The 15,112-nt window shown below is 41.6% G+C and overlaps 1 protein-coding gene across 1 annotated transcript in view; it reads left to right on the plus strand.

Annotated features, from left to right (window-relative positions):
- The first annotated feature begins 3,180 nt into the window (after positions 1–3,180).
- Positions 3,181–15,112, plus strand: part of LOC118564226 (NLR family CARD domain-containing protein 3-like) — a 49,135-nt gene continuing 37,203 nt past the window's right edge. The window contains exons 1-2 of the mRNA XM_036141640.1: positions 3,181–3,185; positions 3,252–3,365. Of these exons, the coding sequence (XP_035997533.1) occupies positions 3,181–3,185; positions 3,252–3,365 (119 nt within the window). The remainder of the gene's footprint in view (positions 3,186–3,251; positions 3,366–15,112) is intronic.

The raw sequence follows: 15,112 nt of genomic DNA on the forward strand, positions 1-15,112 counted from the left end.
AAAAGGCTCAACATTATACATCAACTATATTCCTGGTGTGACTCATTGGTAGCTGTGAAACAGAATAGCTGATATAGCAATAGTTTAATATTATAAAGCTAGCGTTGAAACTGGACAAATAGAAAACTAATAAATGACGAAAACTCCTGTTGGTAGCTATCATAATCTTAGCATCTCTGCTAACATCAGAGCTATGAAGACAAAACACTTACCTTCATAGTGGAAAAGGTATTGTTCTACAAAGAATTTGAAACCTTTGTCGAGTCTGGAGGCTGGCGTGGCCGACAGCTTTTGTGCCAGTCTGTACACGTCTCCCACATGAAATCTGGGTAGATTGGTGAGGGAGTGTGTGAAATCCGTCTGTAAAACACTGCTCTCTGAGATACCGCAAATCAAGATTACCTGCTTCTCCACATAATGGAAGTTGTATGACGTCACGGTGAAAAGGGCACCCACCAGCACCCACCTTGATGCCGTTCCTCCGTGTCATCGTGGAGAAGACGCCCGAACGACCACCTGCCACCATGGCATGCAAGATGCCGACTTGCTGCCAGGTAAAGCCTGATGGCCACAAACCCCACAACTATACAACTATACAAACAATATTTAGAAGAAAAAACACTCAAACAGATTTTCCTCACGCGCTCTCTCTTCCACTCCTTCACACACACTCCTGCCACACGAAGAAGAAAAAGCAGAAAAAGTAGAAGACTTTTTACTTTTAAGAACCCTATGTTTACAAAAAGTAAAATCTTACAGAAACAATTTAATTAAAATACTTAAATAAGGAGCTTGTTGTTTTGTAGTTCTCCTTTGTCTGACACATTACATAAAACTTTATTAAACCCCAGAACAGAACTGCCCTGTGGAAGTGAAACTCCAAAGTCAAGGATTTGGCTTATTCCTTTTGTTTTGGCAGACTCCTCCAATAAATAGAGAAGTCGTAAGAAGAGGAAGAAGAAGAACTACTTTCAGTTTGAACTCGTCTGTTCAGGTGAGGCCCACAGCTCGGTTCTACGGTGGTTCTGTTTGGTCTCAGTCTCTTGTTCAGATCTTGTTCTTCAGCACTTTGGACCGTTTGAACAAACTGTAAGTTTGCTTTGTTTCCTACCAGAACTTTGTCTTGAAGAACTTTCCTGTTTGTTTCTGCTCTCTGATGTCTGGAGAACATGTTCACTTCTGATTTCAGCACAAAGTTTCATCTCTGCTGTTTGAAGACTAATCTACAGGATTATTAAATTATTGATGAACTGGAACCAAACAACATGATGAACAGCTGATGTTTCTTTGTTTTCTTCACTCAACAAACTGCTTCATGTTTTTATTTCCTGGAATCAAACTCTGGTCTCCCATTAAAGTCAGACACAACAGCTTCCTGCTGCTTCCTGTGAGTCCTTTCAAAATAAAACGACATCAATGTTAAAATGTGTTTAATTCAGTCAGATTATTAAATAGTTTAGTAATAGTTTGATGATTGTGAAATAAAATAGTTGCTGATGTTCAGTCAGAGTGAATCAGTGTCAGTGGATGAAATGTTGCTCCATGGCTCCATCTAGTGGACTGATAGTAGAAGTACAGCAGCTGATGGCAGCTTCCTCTGCCTCTCACTGCTGTCTGACTGCATTCAACTGACACTGATATGAAGCAGAGAAGAAGAGCCAATCAGAGGAGGAGCAGCTGATCTTTTTCCAGCACTAATGATGTAAAGGATGATCAGAGTTGATGTGCAGATGAATGATTTGTGTTTACTCTGCAGGTGAAGGTAGAAAGTGTGTGTGAGCTGATGTGAATTCAGCAGCATGGATCAGTGTGAGGACAGAGAGGAGGGAGTCCCTCCCTCTAAAACCACTCTATGTGGGGAAGCTGAGAGCCAGAGCCACGCTCTGAGGTGAGATCAGCATCTCTAACTGTGTCTTTTCACACAGCGTTCTCACTATATCAGGCCAGAAGAGACCAAGTGGTCCTGAAGCTGCTGCTGTTCCTCTTTGCTGCTTCATCCAGACTGAACAGAGCAGCTCAGCATGGTACCAGTGGGTTCTGACAAACAGCAAGTCAGTGTTGCAGAACCAGCTGAGTGACACCAGCCTGTTGCTTAGAGCTCTGGGTTCCAGCAGGACACATCTGGAAGAACTCACCAACTTCCAGAACATTTCCTGGATCTTGATGACCAACATGTGTTTAACATTATTCATCCTAGAAAGAAGGACGGCTGATCAGACATTTATGGAAGAATCTTTACATTTATTTTCTGTCTAAATACGACCCAGATCAACAGAACCAGCTGGTCCCTCTATGGAGGTACTGACTGGGTCTCAAATGGGTCTCAGGTTAATCAGATCAAATGTAGCAGAACCTCTGGAACTCATATGGGTCCCAGTTTTTACCCAGAGTTGTTCTGCATCAAACCTAAATAGACAATTAATACAGAGCCGTTATATAACTTATAAACAATTACATCTGGGTCCATTTTTCAGTCCAGTTGCTGCCCATATGAGTTGTGAGGGAAGTCAATGAGGAAAAGATAGTATTAAATTTATTTACCAAAAAAAATCAAACTTCTAATATAAAACTGGGCCCATAAAGGAACACAAAAGAAAAAAACAACATAACCCAAACCTAACACAGGAACAGACCTGCCAACTGACACAAGGGAAACATATATACTGGTTGATCAGACCATTTTGACACAAGAGGGGAACATGTAATTACATTTACCTAAACAAAACTACAACAAAAGACCAAACTAATCAGTACAATACTAAATCGGCAACCTATGAGGAAGAGGACTTAAATAATTAAACTTCCCAAATTTAATTACAGAAAGCAAAACCAAATAGAAAAACCTAATCTCTTCCTACTACCCTTCTAAAACCAAGTGGAAGAGTCCAACTAGGCCTCAGTGCCACTGAGGAGATCCTTTTCAGCTGCAGACTCCTTTCATTTACTGGCCACACCTACATGGCAGCCTGCCAGGAACTGGCAACTCAAATGAGAAGTAAACCAAACAAGCAAGAAATGGCTAAATGAGTCAACTAAATGCGTGCACCCAGATAGGTTACCCATGCCAAATCAAAGTAAAAAATTGAAATACAGTAATGTAAAATATTAGAGATTTATTTAAATAAAAGAATTACCATACCATCTGTTTTGTGGTTGCCCCTGCGGCCATCGCATGGATCCATGAGGTAAATGTGGGCTGGTATGTTAACAGAACTTCACAGGATGTGTTTTGATCATAATGTTTCTGTCAGGATCCATCAGAGTCTCAGACCAGAACCAGAACCCAGCTGTGTGTCCTTTAAGAGCGACAGGTCAAAGGGTGCTTTCTATAACTTCAAATCTTCAGGACCTGCATCCTCAGAGAGGTGAGCTGTATCTAACTGCTGGAACTGTGGAAACTGAGTCAGTCTGAAATGTTTTATTCCAACATGTGTTTAACGTGAGCTCAGCTCTTTTTCCCACATTTCTATGTTCATATGTGAAGCGGTGTGTGTTGGATGTTCTCCAGAACCACAGCAGTGAAAGTGGAAAGAATGGATGTTGTTGGAGGCGTCCTGGATGCTGCTACATCATGTTTAACAGCTCTGATCTGTTTGCTTTTGGGCCTCATTGATTAGTCGCCATCATTAAACACTTTTCTCTGGTTAAAGTCAAAGATTTAGTTTGGACTGGAGCTCACTCTGATTGGTTCTCTGTGGTTCTGCAGAATCCAGGCCTAATCCTGTTCACCAGTAAAAGTCCCTGAACCCAAAGTTGCTTTGTTATGACTCACAAATCTAATCAGGAATATGTTTTCTCCATATTGAAGTAACTAGCATTTAAATGATTGTTTATTGAATTTTTAAAAATAAACAATTTATTCTACTTGAAGATGAAGCTTTACATACCTTTATTGCTGACCCTTCTGAGGTTGTAAAAAATATTGATACCCTAACACTGTATGCAAATACAATGTTAACTTGTCATTGTATTCATACTAAATATTTTAGCATAGAAAACAAACGAAGAAGGAAACCCAAAGATCTTGACAAGCCTCTTTTTAAATAGTGCTTTAAAGTGGTGCAACAAAGTCAAGCAGCACAATAAACTTGGTCAAACATCTCAAGGAACGACACCTTTGCCTCCATGATGAATTCTTTTTCTTTTTTTTTATGACTTGAACTTTATTTAGGTGTAAACTAAATAAAATATACAAGGCATACCATGTTGCATATTAGACCAATTGGGTATGCAAGCACTGAAAACATAGACAATAAAAAAACAAAACAAAACATAAGAAGAACAAGAACAAAAAAGATGCCAACAATACACTTATGCAAGGTTACAGCAGACATTACTGATTAAAGTTGGTCTGAGCTGGAGACGTCATTGACCCGTATAGAAAAAGTAGGGGGCCCATTTGTCATTATAATCCTCTACTCTATTTAACAGTCTGTATGATAATCTTTCAAATACTGCCAGTTGTCCAAGTGAGGTGTGCCACTGGGTGAAAGTAGGTGTTGATGGGGCCTTCCACTCCCTTACTAAAAGTTTCCTCCCCAGCATGATGGCTGTCTGTACCCACTGTGCAAGAGAAGAGGGCAAATAACTCAAAACTGAAGGATCCCCCAGTACATAAAGCTTGTTAGTAAAGGGAATTCCCTGACCAGCGACTCTCTCCACAACAGTGTGAACAGAAGACCAATACGCTTGAACTTTAGGACATTCCCAAAGCATATGCAAAAGTGTGCCACTATCATGCTGGCACTTTCAATAGGCATCAGAGTCTGCTAATCCCACTTTATGCAATCTAGAAGGTGTCCAGTTTACGCTGTTCAGGATTTTAAATTGGACCAATCTAGACCGTAATTCTCGTGACAATTTTGTCATATTCCCAAGAATTTTATCCCACTCCTCTTCTGTAAAACAGAGATTCAAATCAGTTTCCCAGGTTCTTTTAAGGGATAGCATATTGGGATCTGAGGATGACAGTAACATTTTATAATAGACTGAGGCCTCATGTCTGCGTCCAAACACATTTTTAATGTGCTCCAGAGTATCACAGCACAAGGGGGGCTTTGTGGGTGAGCCAAATGTATTTACCATCAGATGTCGTAATTGCAAATATTTCCAAAAATCCTGTCGGGGTAAATTAAAATCTTGTACGAATTTTTCAAAAGATTTTGATACATTGTTGTTGTATAAATCACCCAACACTTTTATACCTTTCTGATACCAGGACTTCCAAAAAAAATGGCGACTTTGCTATGCAGAGTTTGGGATTATGCCAAATACCAGCAGACCGGTTGAGGTGGGGGTCAAATTTAAAAAATTTTGGCATTTTCTTCCATACACCTTTCAAGTGAGACAGAATAGGGTTTGACTGGTTAGGAAGGCCAAGATTAGTTGATAGACTATAGAGCGGTGTAAAGGGTAGACAAGCCATGGTCTCAAGGTGGAACCAAGGGGGTGCTTTCTCAGCGGGTAGAAACCAATGTACCAAGTGCCTGAGAGAAAAAGCATAGTGATAATGGAGTAAATTAGGAATCCCAAGTCCACCTTTATCCACTGGTCTCTGTAACTTTTTCAAGTTAAGTCTGGGTTTCTTATTGCTCCAAATAAATGAATTACAAAGTTGATCAAATTGTTTAAAGTAGTTCAAAGGAACATGGACAGGCAGAGCTTGTAACAAATAGTTAAAAGCTTGGGTGTACAGACCATTTTTATGATATTTACCTTCCCCCACATAGAGAGATAAAGCTGACTCCAGCAGTCAACATCAGCCTTCATCCCATTTAATAGCGGTTCAAAATTTATTTTTATTAAGTCTGACAACAGCGGTGGGAAGACAATACCAAGATACTTTATGCCTTTCTGAGGCCAAGAGAACATGCCAGTTGGAAAAAGGGTCTTAGGGCAGTAGCAAGTTAGAGGTAGGGCCTCCGACTTGATCCAGTTTACTTTATAGCCAGATATATCTGAAAAAGTGTTAATTATTGTGAACAGAGAATTCAAGGAATGCTCTGGGTCCGATACAAAAAGAAGAATGTCGTTGGCATACAGCATAAGTTTATGACAGTCACCCCCTACGCTTACACCTGGAATTGTGGGCTCTCTGCGTATAGCAACTGCCAATGGTTCAAGGGCAAGAGCGAAGAGAAGGGGGGGAAAAGAGGATCCCCCTGCCTAGTGCCGCGACCTAGTTCAAATGAGGGACCCATAATACCATTTGTAAGTACCGAAGCCTTGGGGTGAACGTATATAAGCCTAATCCAGTCAATAAAGCCTTTACTGAAGCCAAAGCATTCCAGAGTTGTGAATAAATATCGCTATTCAACTCTGTTGAATGCCTTTTCGGCATCCAACGAGATAGCCGCCACAGGAGACTGACTATCCTGAACTGCCCACATGATGTCGATCAGTCGCCTGATGTTATCTGCTGAGGAGCGCGAGTGTATAAATCCAACCTGATCCGCATGAATGAGCGAGGTTATAATTCGATTTAATCGATTGGCCAGAACTTTAGATAAAATTTTACTATCATAAGAGGTCAAACTTATGGGACGGTAGCTTTTACAATCAGAAGCATCCTTGTCTTTTTTCAAAATGAGCGTAATAATGGCCTCTGACAGCGAAGGTGGAAGCCTGCCCATTTGATAAGCTTCATTATAGGTGTTTAGGAGTAAAGGTGCCAATTCTTCAGGAAATGATTTATAAAACTCGGCTGTAAAGCCGTCTAAACCTGGAGCCTTACTTGAGGGAAGATGTTTTATAACCCCAACTAACTCCTCAATAGTAATGGGTGAATCCAGATACTTAAGCTGATCGGCTCTGACTTTGGGAAGATTTAAAGGTAGCATAAAATTTCTTATATCAGTCTCTGAAGCCTTTGACTCCGGGCTGTACAGGTCCATATAGAAGTTACTGAATACTGTATTAATTCTCTTGGGCTCATAAAGGAGATGTCCATTACCATCTTTAATGGCTGAAATAGTGGTCAGGGCCTCCCTCTGCTTAATATATCTTGCCAGGAGCCTACCTGCCTTATCCCCTTCTTCAAAATACTTCTGTCTCTCACGAAATAAAGAAAATTCTGCTGTTTGTATTGCATTAAATTCATATTTCAATTTGGTCAATTTGTTCAAGTTTGATGAAGAGGAGTTTCTTTTAAAACTAGATTCAGTGATTGCAATCTGTTGTTCAAGATCCTGGAGCTTGGCAAGGCTCTCGCTCTTCTTAAAGGAAGCATGTGTCTTCTTAAAAAGGCCTTCAATGCCTCCCATGCCACTCCAGCTGAAGGGGCACTGGGCACATTGGTCTGTATGTACAGGTTAATTTGAGACTTAAGAGACTCTTTGAATGTTTCATCTAATAGGAGGCTGGAGTTTAGTCTCCATCTAGGGGTCCTAATGGTAGCATTGAAAGCAAACATATGAAGGTAGACAGGGCTGTGGTCTGCGAGAATTATATTGCCAATAGTACTAGATTCAACAGCCGACATCAGTGATTGAGACACCAGACAAAAATCTATTCTCGAGAAGGAGTGGTGGGGAGAAGAGAAAAAGGTATAGTCCCTCCCAGAAGGATTTTGCAACCGCCAAACATCTATTAGAGCACATGCCTCAGACATCCCCTTAAGAGCAGTGTGGGCCCTAGAAACCCGTACCAGTTTAGAGCTTCGGTCTAGTAATGGGTCCATAACCTCGTTAAAATCACCCCCCAAAATAACTGGATAATCTCCCATATCAATTATTTTTTTCTCAAGTTGTCCAAAAAATGTTGGATCATCAATATTCGGAGCATATACATTGGCCAAAATTATAGTATTCCCTTGAATTTCACACAGCATCAGCAACATCCTCCCAGCGTCATCTTTGCTCTGTTTGAAATATTTAAACTGTAGGTGTTTACTAATCGGCGTTGCCACCCCTCTGCTTTTGCTACTGCCACTGGCTGCACCCACAAAGCCCACCCAACCCACCTACAACCTCTGAGAATTCAGTGGCAAAAGATGTGTCTCTTGGACAAAGACAATATCGCATTTTTTAGATTTTATAAAAGACAATGCTTTCCTTTTCTTAACAACATTGTTAAGGCCCTTGACGTTCCAGCTCATAAAGCTCAAGTTATTATTACTAATTGGTAATGCACAAGATACATATAAAACTGAATGCACAGTAACCTACAAAACGAGTTAGTGTTTTTGGCATCAAAAGAACAAAACAACAATATGAACACGCATGACAAACTTGTCAGAACAAGACCCAAATAGTATCCAAAAAAAGGACACTAATCCCTCCCTCACCAAGGTCCGTGATCATACACTCGTCCCGCCTTTAAGCCCCCTACTCCCCGAACTCTGGGACAGGTGAGTAAATATATATGTATATACATACACTCAAACATACACTCATCCACATACATACCCATACATATATAAAAAGACAAGACAAAAATCCCTGAGCCCAGTATAAAATAAAACAACAACAAAGAGTCTACTAAGAGTCGCCACCACATCAAAGTCGTGCTCACCTTGCCACCGCCACGTACCAAATCCGCATTATACTCTCAGTCGTTCATGGGAAGATGAAGAAAAACACAAAATAAAAGGTCCATGCCTGTCTGTTGTATAAGGTCTGTAAAAGTCAATATCTTTTTAGTATCCATATGCGTTGTAGGTATAGTCCAGATCGCATGAACATGTCCAGAAGAAAAAGCAAAAGGGCCCATTTTACTCCAAAGAGTGAATAAAAGTCAGGGCTTTTTTGTGGTCTTCAAAGCGGCGGGGTCCTTGAGGGGTTTCACGACGAGTACCACAGGGTAGACCAAGGAGAAGCCCATGTTTTTGTTGTGTAGAAGTTTTTTGCATTCGTTGAACTTCACACGCTTGTCACTCAAAAGCTTGGCGTAATCTGCAAAAACCATAACACGGTGCTCTTCCCAGGAAACGTCACCCAGTTTACGTGCAGCCTCAGCGATGGGATTACGGTCTTGAAATCTCAGAAATCTAGCAATCAGCAGTCTCGCTCGCGGAGGCTGGTCACCGTCGTACTTCTTTGGCAAAGCTCCAATTCTGTGTGCCCTCTCAATTTCCAGTCTCTTTGGGAAATCCAAGTTAAAGATCTTGGGTATGATTCCTTCCAAAAAATGCACCGTATCATTATCCTCACAGCCCTCAGGGAATCCGACAAAGCGCAAATTATTCCTTCGTTGTTCAATGTCATCTAGCTTCTGCTGAAGTACTGCAACTTCATCAGCAGTGGCCGCAGGGTTAGCCTTTCGCCTCTCGTGCTCATCTTCTGTGGGAGAATTATTTAACTATTAAGCTTTAAAAAAGAAAGAAAGAAAGACTCGAGAAAATGGCGTTCCTCCGTCTTGTCAACGAGAACTCAATTTATTCCATTTCATCTTCGCACATACAAACGGGTGAAAAGCGTGAGTTCTAACATTCATTACAATGAGCTGGCCTTTATGGCCAAAAGGATGTGTGTGCGTTAAACACAAGAGTCTGTATGTCTCCATTGGTGTGTGTGTGTTGCAAGCTAATGACGTCCATCTTGGCAGTTGGATTAAACTTCTGGGAAATGTTTATCACAAAGAGTACAAAAACAGAGCGATTAATTCCGCTACTTGGAACATTACAGTTAAAAAATGACATCCAGATGTTTCCCCTCTTAATCCCATTGCTGAGAGCCAGGGTCAGAATGACCCTAACTTCCATAAATCCTCCCTTGACACGTTACAGCGTGACATATCTAGAAAACCTCTACATTTAAACTCTGACTCCACACTGATCAAGTCTAGCTGTGAAAAGATGTAATTGCTTACACAACCAATGGATAACATACTAACGTAATCAAGGTGTCTACACAAGTGCTGATATAAAAATGACATGTAATAAGACTTCCGTACGGCCTCGAAGCGATTCTGGTCCACTATCCGGCGTCTCAGGAGGGGGAAGCAGTGCAGTACCAACACTGTTTACAGTGGGGGTGGTGTGCTGCTGACCTCGACTCGGGACAGCGTGTTTCGGTGGGCGGAATACTTCGAAGACCTCCTTAATCCCACCAACACGTCTTCTGTTGCGGAAGCAGAGCCTGAGGACTCTGGGTCGGGTTCTCTCATCTCTGGTGCTGAGGTTGCCGGGGTTGTTAAAAAGCTCCTTGGTGGCAAGGCCCCGGGGGTGGATGAGATTCGCCCGGAGTACCTTAAGGCTCTGGATGTTGTGGGGCTGCGTTGGGTAACGTGGCTCTGCAACATTGCGTGGACATCGGGGGCAGTTCCCCTGGATTGGCAGACTGGGGTGGTGGTCCCCCTATTTAAAAAGGGGGACCGGAGAGTGTGTTCCAACTACAGAGGGATCACACTCTTAAGCCTCCCAGGTAAGGTCTATTCAGGGGTTCTTGAAAGGAGGGTCCGTCGGATAGTCGAATCTCAGATTCAGGAAGAGCAGTGTGGTTTTCGTCCTGGCCGTGGAACACTGGACCAGCTCTATACTCTCAGCAGGATTCTGGAGGGGGCATGGGAGTTTGCCCAACCAGTCTACATGTGCTTTGTGGATCTGGAGAAGGCATTCGACCGTGTCCCCCGAGGGATCCTGTGGGGGGTACTCCGGGAGTATGGAATACCGGACCCTTTAATAAGGGCTGTCAGGTCTCTGTACGACCGGTGTCAGAGTCTGGTCCGCATTGCCAGCAGTAAGTCGGACTCGTTTCCGGTGAGAGTTGGACTCCGCCAAGGTTGCCCTTTGTCACCGATTCTGTTCATAACTTTTATGGACAGAATTTCTAGGCGCAGCCAAGGTGTTGAGGGGATCCGTTTTGGTGGCCTTAGGATTGCGTCTCTGCTATTCGCGGATGACGTGGTCCTGTTGGCTTCATCAGGGTGTGATCTACAGCTCTCACTGGAGCGGTTCGCAGCCGAGTGCGAAGCGGCCGGGATGAAAATCAGTGCCTCCAAATCCGAGACCATGGTTTTGAACCGGAAAAGGGTAGAGTGCCTTCTCCAGGTTGGGGAGGATGTGCTGCCCCTAGTGGAGGAGTTCAAGTATCTTGGGGTGTTGTTCACGAATGAGGGGAGGATGGAGCGGGAGATCGACAGGCGGATTGGTGCAGCATCTGCTGTGAAGCGGGCACTGTACCGATCCGTTGTGGTGAAGAGAGAGCTGAGCCAAAAAGCGAAGCTCTCGATTTACCGGTCGATCTACGTTCCTACCCTCATCTATGGTCACGAGCTTTGGGTCGTGACGAAAGAACGAGATCCCGGATACAAGCGGCTGAAATGAGTTTTCTCCGTAGTGTGTCTGGGCTCTCCCTTAGAGATAGGGTGAGGAGCTCAGTCATCCGGGGAGGACTCAGAGTAGAGCTGCTGCTCCTCCACGTCGAGAGGAGCCAGTTGAGGTGGCTCGGGCATCTGGTCAGGATGCCTCCTGGACGCCTCCCTGGTGAGGTGTTCCGGGCACGTCCCACCGGGAGGAGGCCCAGGGGAAGACCCAGGAGATGCTGGAGGGACTATGTCTCTTGGCTGGGAACGCCTTGGGATTCCCCCGGAGGAGCTGGCCCAAGTGGCCGGGGAGAGGGACGCCTGGGCCTCCCTAATGAAGCTGCTACCCCCGCGACCCGACCCCGGATAAGCGGAAGAAGACGGACGGACGGATGTAATAAGTGCAGATTACAATCAATAACATATTTCTAATAATAGAGAGGACTGAGTGAGACAGAGAGAAAGAGAGTCAGAGAGAGACAGAGAGAGACAGAGAGAGTGAGAGAGAGTCAGAGAGGGTCAGAAAGAGAGAGAGAGAGAGAAAAGAAACAGAGAGAAAGTATGCAAAACAGTCATTGCTTTCGCAGTAACATCTGTCCAATTTGATATGAAAGTGAAAACCCCCCGGAAATTGACACTTATTTATGTGTATTCCTCAGGGAAAATGTCTTCCATGGACCTCTATTCCTCAGAGCATCCGCCGTTATCATCGGTCGCCTGACCGACGGCATCAATTGGAAGTCAGCCATGCTACTCGCAATGCCATCCAGCACTTGTCATATAAAAAGAGTACATAAGCATAATACAATAATATAACATCATAATACAAACAACAAACAACATATCAAATACATGGATTATATATATATGTAAATTATCTTGCTAATAATATTGATCCGCAGGATTAATAAACGAAATTGATGTTAGAATCTAATGTTATGATAATTTAAACTAACCTAACTGGCCGCCTGTGCTACCTTATCTATCAAAGCTTCATTGTATTGTATTTTATTTACTTATTTATTTATTGAGTAACTTAAACAAGGTTAATAGGGTTAGTCATCTTCAGTTCATATGCTTGGCTTGAATGAGTTCCTGGACACGTAGCAAAACAAGAAGAGTTCGTCCCGATCACAGGGCTCCTTTTCATGTGGCATGAGTCTGTAGCATACGCATGAGTCCATGGACGTGTCCAGGCGGCTGGGGATCAGCCCTTCGGATGGCTGCTGCCTGATGTCATCCATCTATACACCGTCCCCACAATCCACCTTTTCAAAATAGGCACAGCACAACACACAATTAAAAGAATACAATCAGCATTATCACCAAAATTATTCAATTATTTGCAGCCAATGCTCCCCATTCTCCTAAAATTTCTTCCAGACTTTTCCACGACCAGTTGTTTCTTCCAGCATTCTCTTTTAGTTCTTCTCTAAGTTTCATAAGTTTAGCCATTACTACCCTAAACAAACCTTTAGGAGCTGTGTTCATGGGAATATATGTACAGCATTGATTACCAGACATGTGACAAACACCTCCCTTACTTGCTAAAAGCCAATCTAAAGCTTGTCTGTTTTGTATTACCATTCTACTTGTTTCCTGCAATTGGTCTCCCAGTGCCATAAATCCTTCTACCGTGAAATTGATCATCCTTTGCTGATTATAATAAATGTAATTTATCCATTCAACATTTTTATTAATAGTAATTTGAGGCAAAATAGACTCAAAACCTGCTTTAACTTCATGTTGTGCTTTAAATTCATCCGGAATTCCTCTTGGTTGACCAATAAGATTTAAATAAACTTTTTAATTTAATCCGTAATCTCCTAGACTCCGACGAGACCTAGTTTTACCTGTTTCAAATTGAGCTAATTCTTTTACCCCTTCATACACTAAGGTTATCAGTACTTTCATTCGTACTAATGCACAAAGTCCTACCCACTTAATTGGTAAAGTGTTCATTAGCATGTCATCACCACACATCCAGTAACTGTCTGCCACTGGATACGTTTGATCTCCTTAAAAGAAAAGTTTGGGAAAAGTCCTCTACTACAAATTCTGGGTTTACAAACCAAACGGGCTTTGTAGCAAACACTGGTGTTACATTTGCATGCTTAAACCAAGATAACACCCAGGTTACATTACATTTCACAGTGGTGTTTCCTACATTAATTCCTTCATTATCCTCAATACCTCCACTGACGAAACATTCGTAGTCTGCATCATAATCTATGTCATAATCAGTAGGTGGAACATTATCTGTAGTACTGATGTTAAATTCTGTACTCAATGATTCTAATTTATACCCTTTCCATTTTTCTAAGTATTGATGAGAGTTTCTTGAACCATATAAGAGTCTGCAACTCAAACCACACATAGGTAATTTAAAAAATGACACTGCGTCTTCTCTTGAAGTGAACTCACCATTGCTACATTTTTTACGCTGCAGAACTGCACATTCTTTTGACGTGTATTTTTCTGGAATAACCATAAGTACTGCTCCCGGAGCAACAGTACAGATTAAGCAACCGTTTTTAGTTAACTCCCTGACAGTATACCATGATGTTGTATAACATGTGTTATGTAAGGCTCTTTGCCATAAAAGATCACCCCTTGGTCTGATTCCGTGCCATTTAATATCCTGTAGTTTATTCATTGCTCTTGGTGTAGCTACTTTTGGATTGCGTGTTTTATAGAACTGGTCTAAACCTTCAGAGAAATCTATACATCCTTCCTTTTCAGAGCATCCATACTGTTTTGGATCTGGTTCTGTGAATTCTAATATTGGGTTGTTGTCCTGATTTGATGTTACCTCAATCGGAGAAGGTACTGTTGTAATTAATCTTATTAGTGAGGATTTAGTAGTTTTTAAAACTTCCTTTGTGGATTTGATTGTAGTTTAAACTACTGCTGTTGTGGGTTTAACTGTATTTGACACTACTGTCCGCGTATTTGTTTTAGTTGTGGCGGTTGTTGGAGGTTCAGTTATGCTATTTTCAGGTCGACTCACTGTAGGTTTTGCGTTTTCTGTATTGCTAGCAACCTCTGTAGGTTGCACTTCCTTTTTATTTGTATTTACCTTTGTAGTTTTATTGTTATTGGTTGAAATTTGTATTTTGCTATTTAAGATTTTAGATGTTGATGTGACTGTTAATGTCTTTACCGTTAAGGTTGTCGGTTTATTTGGTCCTGATTTGGTGACTGAAGTAGGTAAAGTCACATGTCCTCTAAGGACTGTAATTTTCTTCACTTCTACTGTAGTTCTAGTAGCCATAGTTGTTGGGGGGAAACGATTTACTTGTTCTGGTAAAGGCTCTTTTTTTGGTAAGTTCCATAATATAGTTGAATCTACTTTTCCACTCGAAGTGATGTCTTCAAATTTTAACTCATATGTTTTGTCAATCCGGAAGGCTATTATATCTGCTTCAATAATCCATCCACAATTTACATTCCAAATAGTCATTTTACAATTAATGTTTTCCTGATTTTGACTTGCTAATTGATGGCTCATATTAGCATGAGAATTACACATCTTTCGTCTGTCACCTTTTTGTAGTAATCTAGAAATAATCACATTTCTTTCAAACAAGTCATATTTATCACTGTCTGGTTCCACAAGTATCCTAATTTGCTAATTAAACATTTGAACTGTAGCAGTTAACTCCTTGTTTCCTATTTGTTCTAAATCACCATTTCCTGATATTACATTTGGGTTTTCTAAATTCTTCATTGTTAACTCATATTTGTAATTGTCCTCAGGATCCCTATGGGATTCTAATTTTATTTCTACCTCAATACCATCATCCATTATGTACAGAATAATTGAGCACTGGTTTATCCCATACTCTGTATACTCCTTTTTTACACTTTT

This window comes from Fundulus heteroclitus, chromosome 9, assembly GCF_011125445.2.
Source record: "Fundulus heteroclitus isolate FHET01 chromosome 9, MU-UCD_Fhet_4.1, whole genome shotgun sequence".
Taxonomy (NCBI): domain Eukaryota; kingdom Metazoa; phylum Chordata; class Actinopteri; order Cyprinodontiformes; family Fundulidae; genus Fundulus; species Fundulus heteroclitus.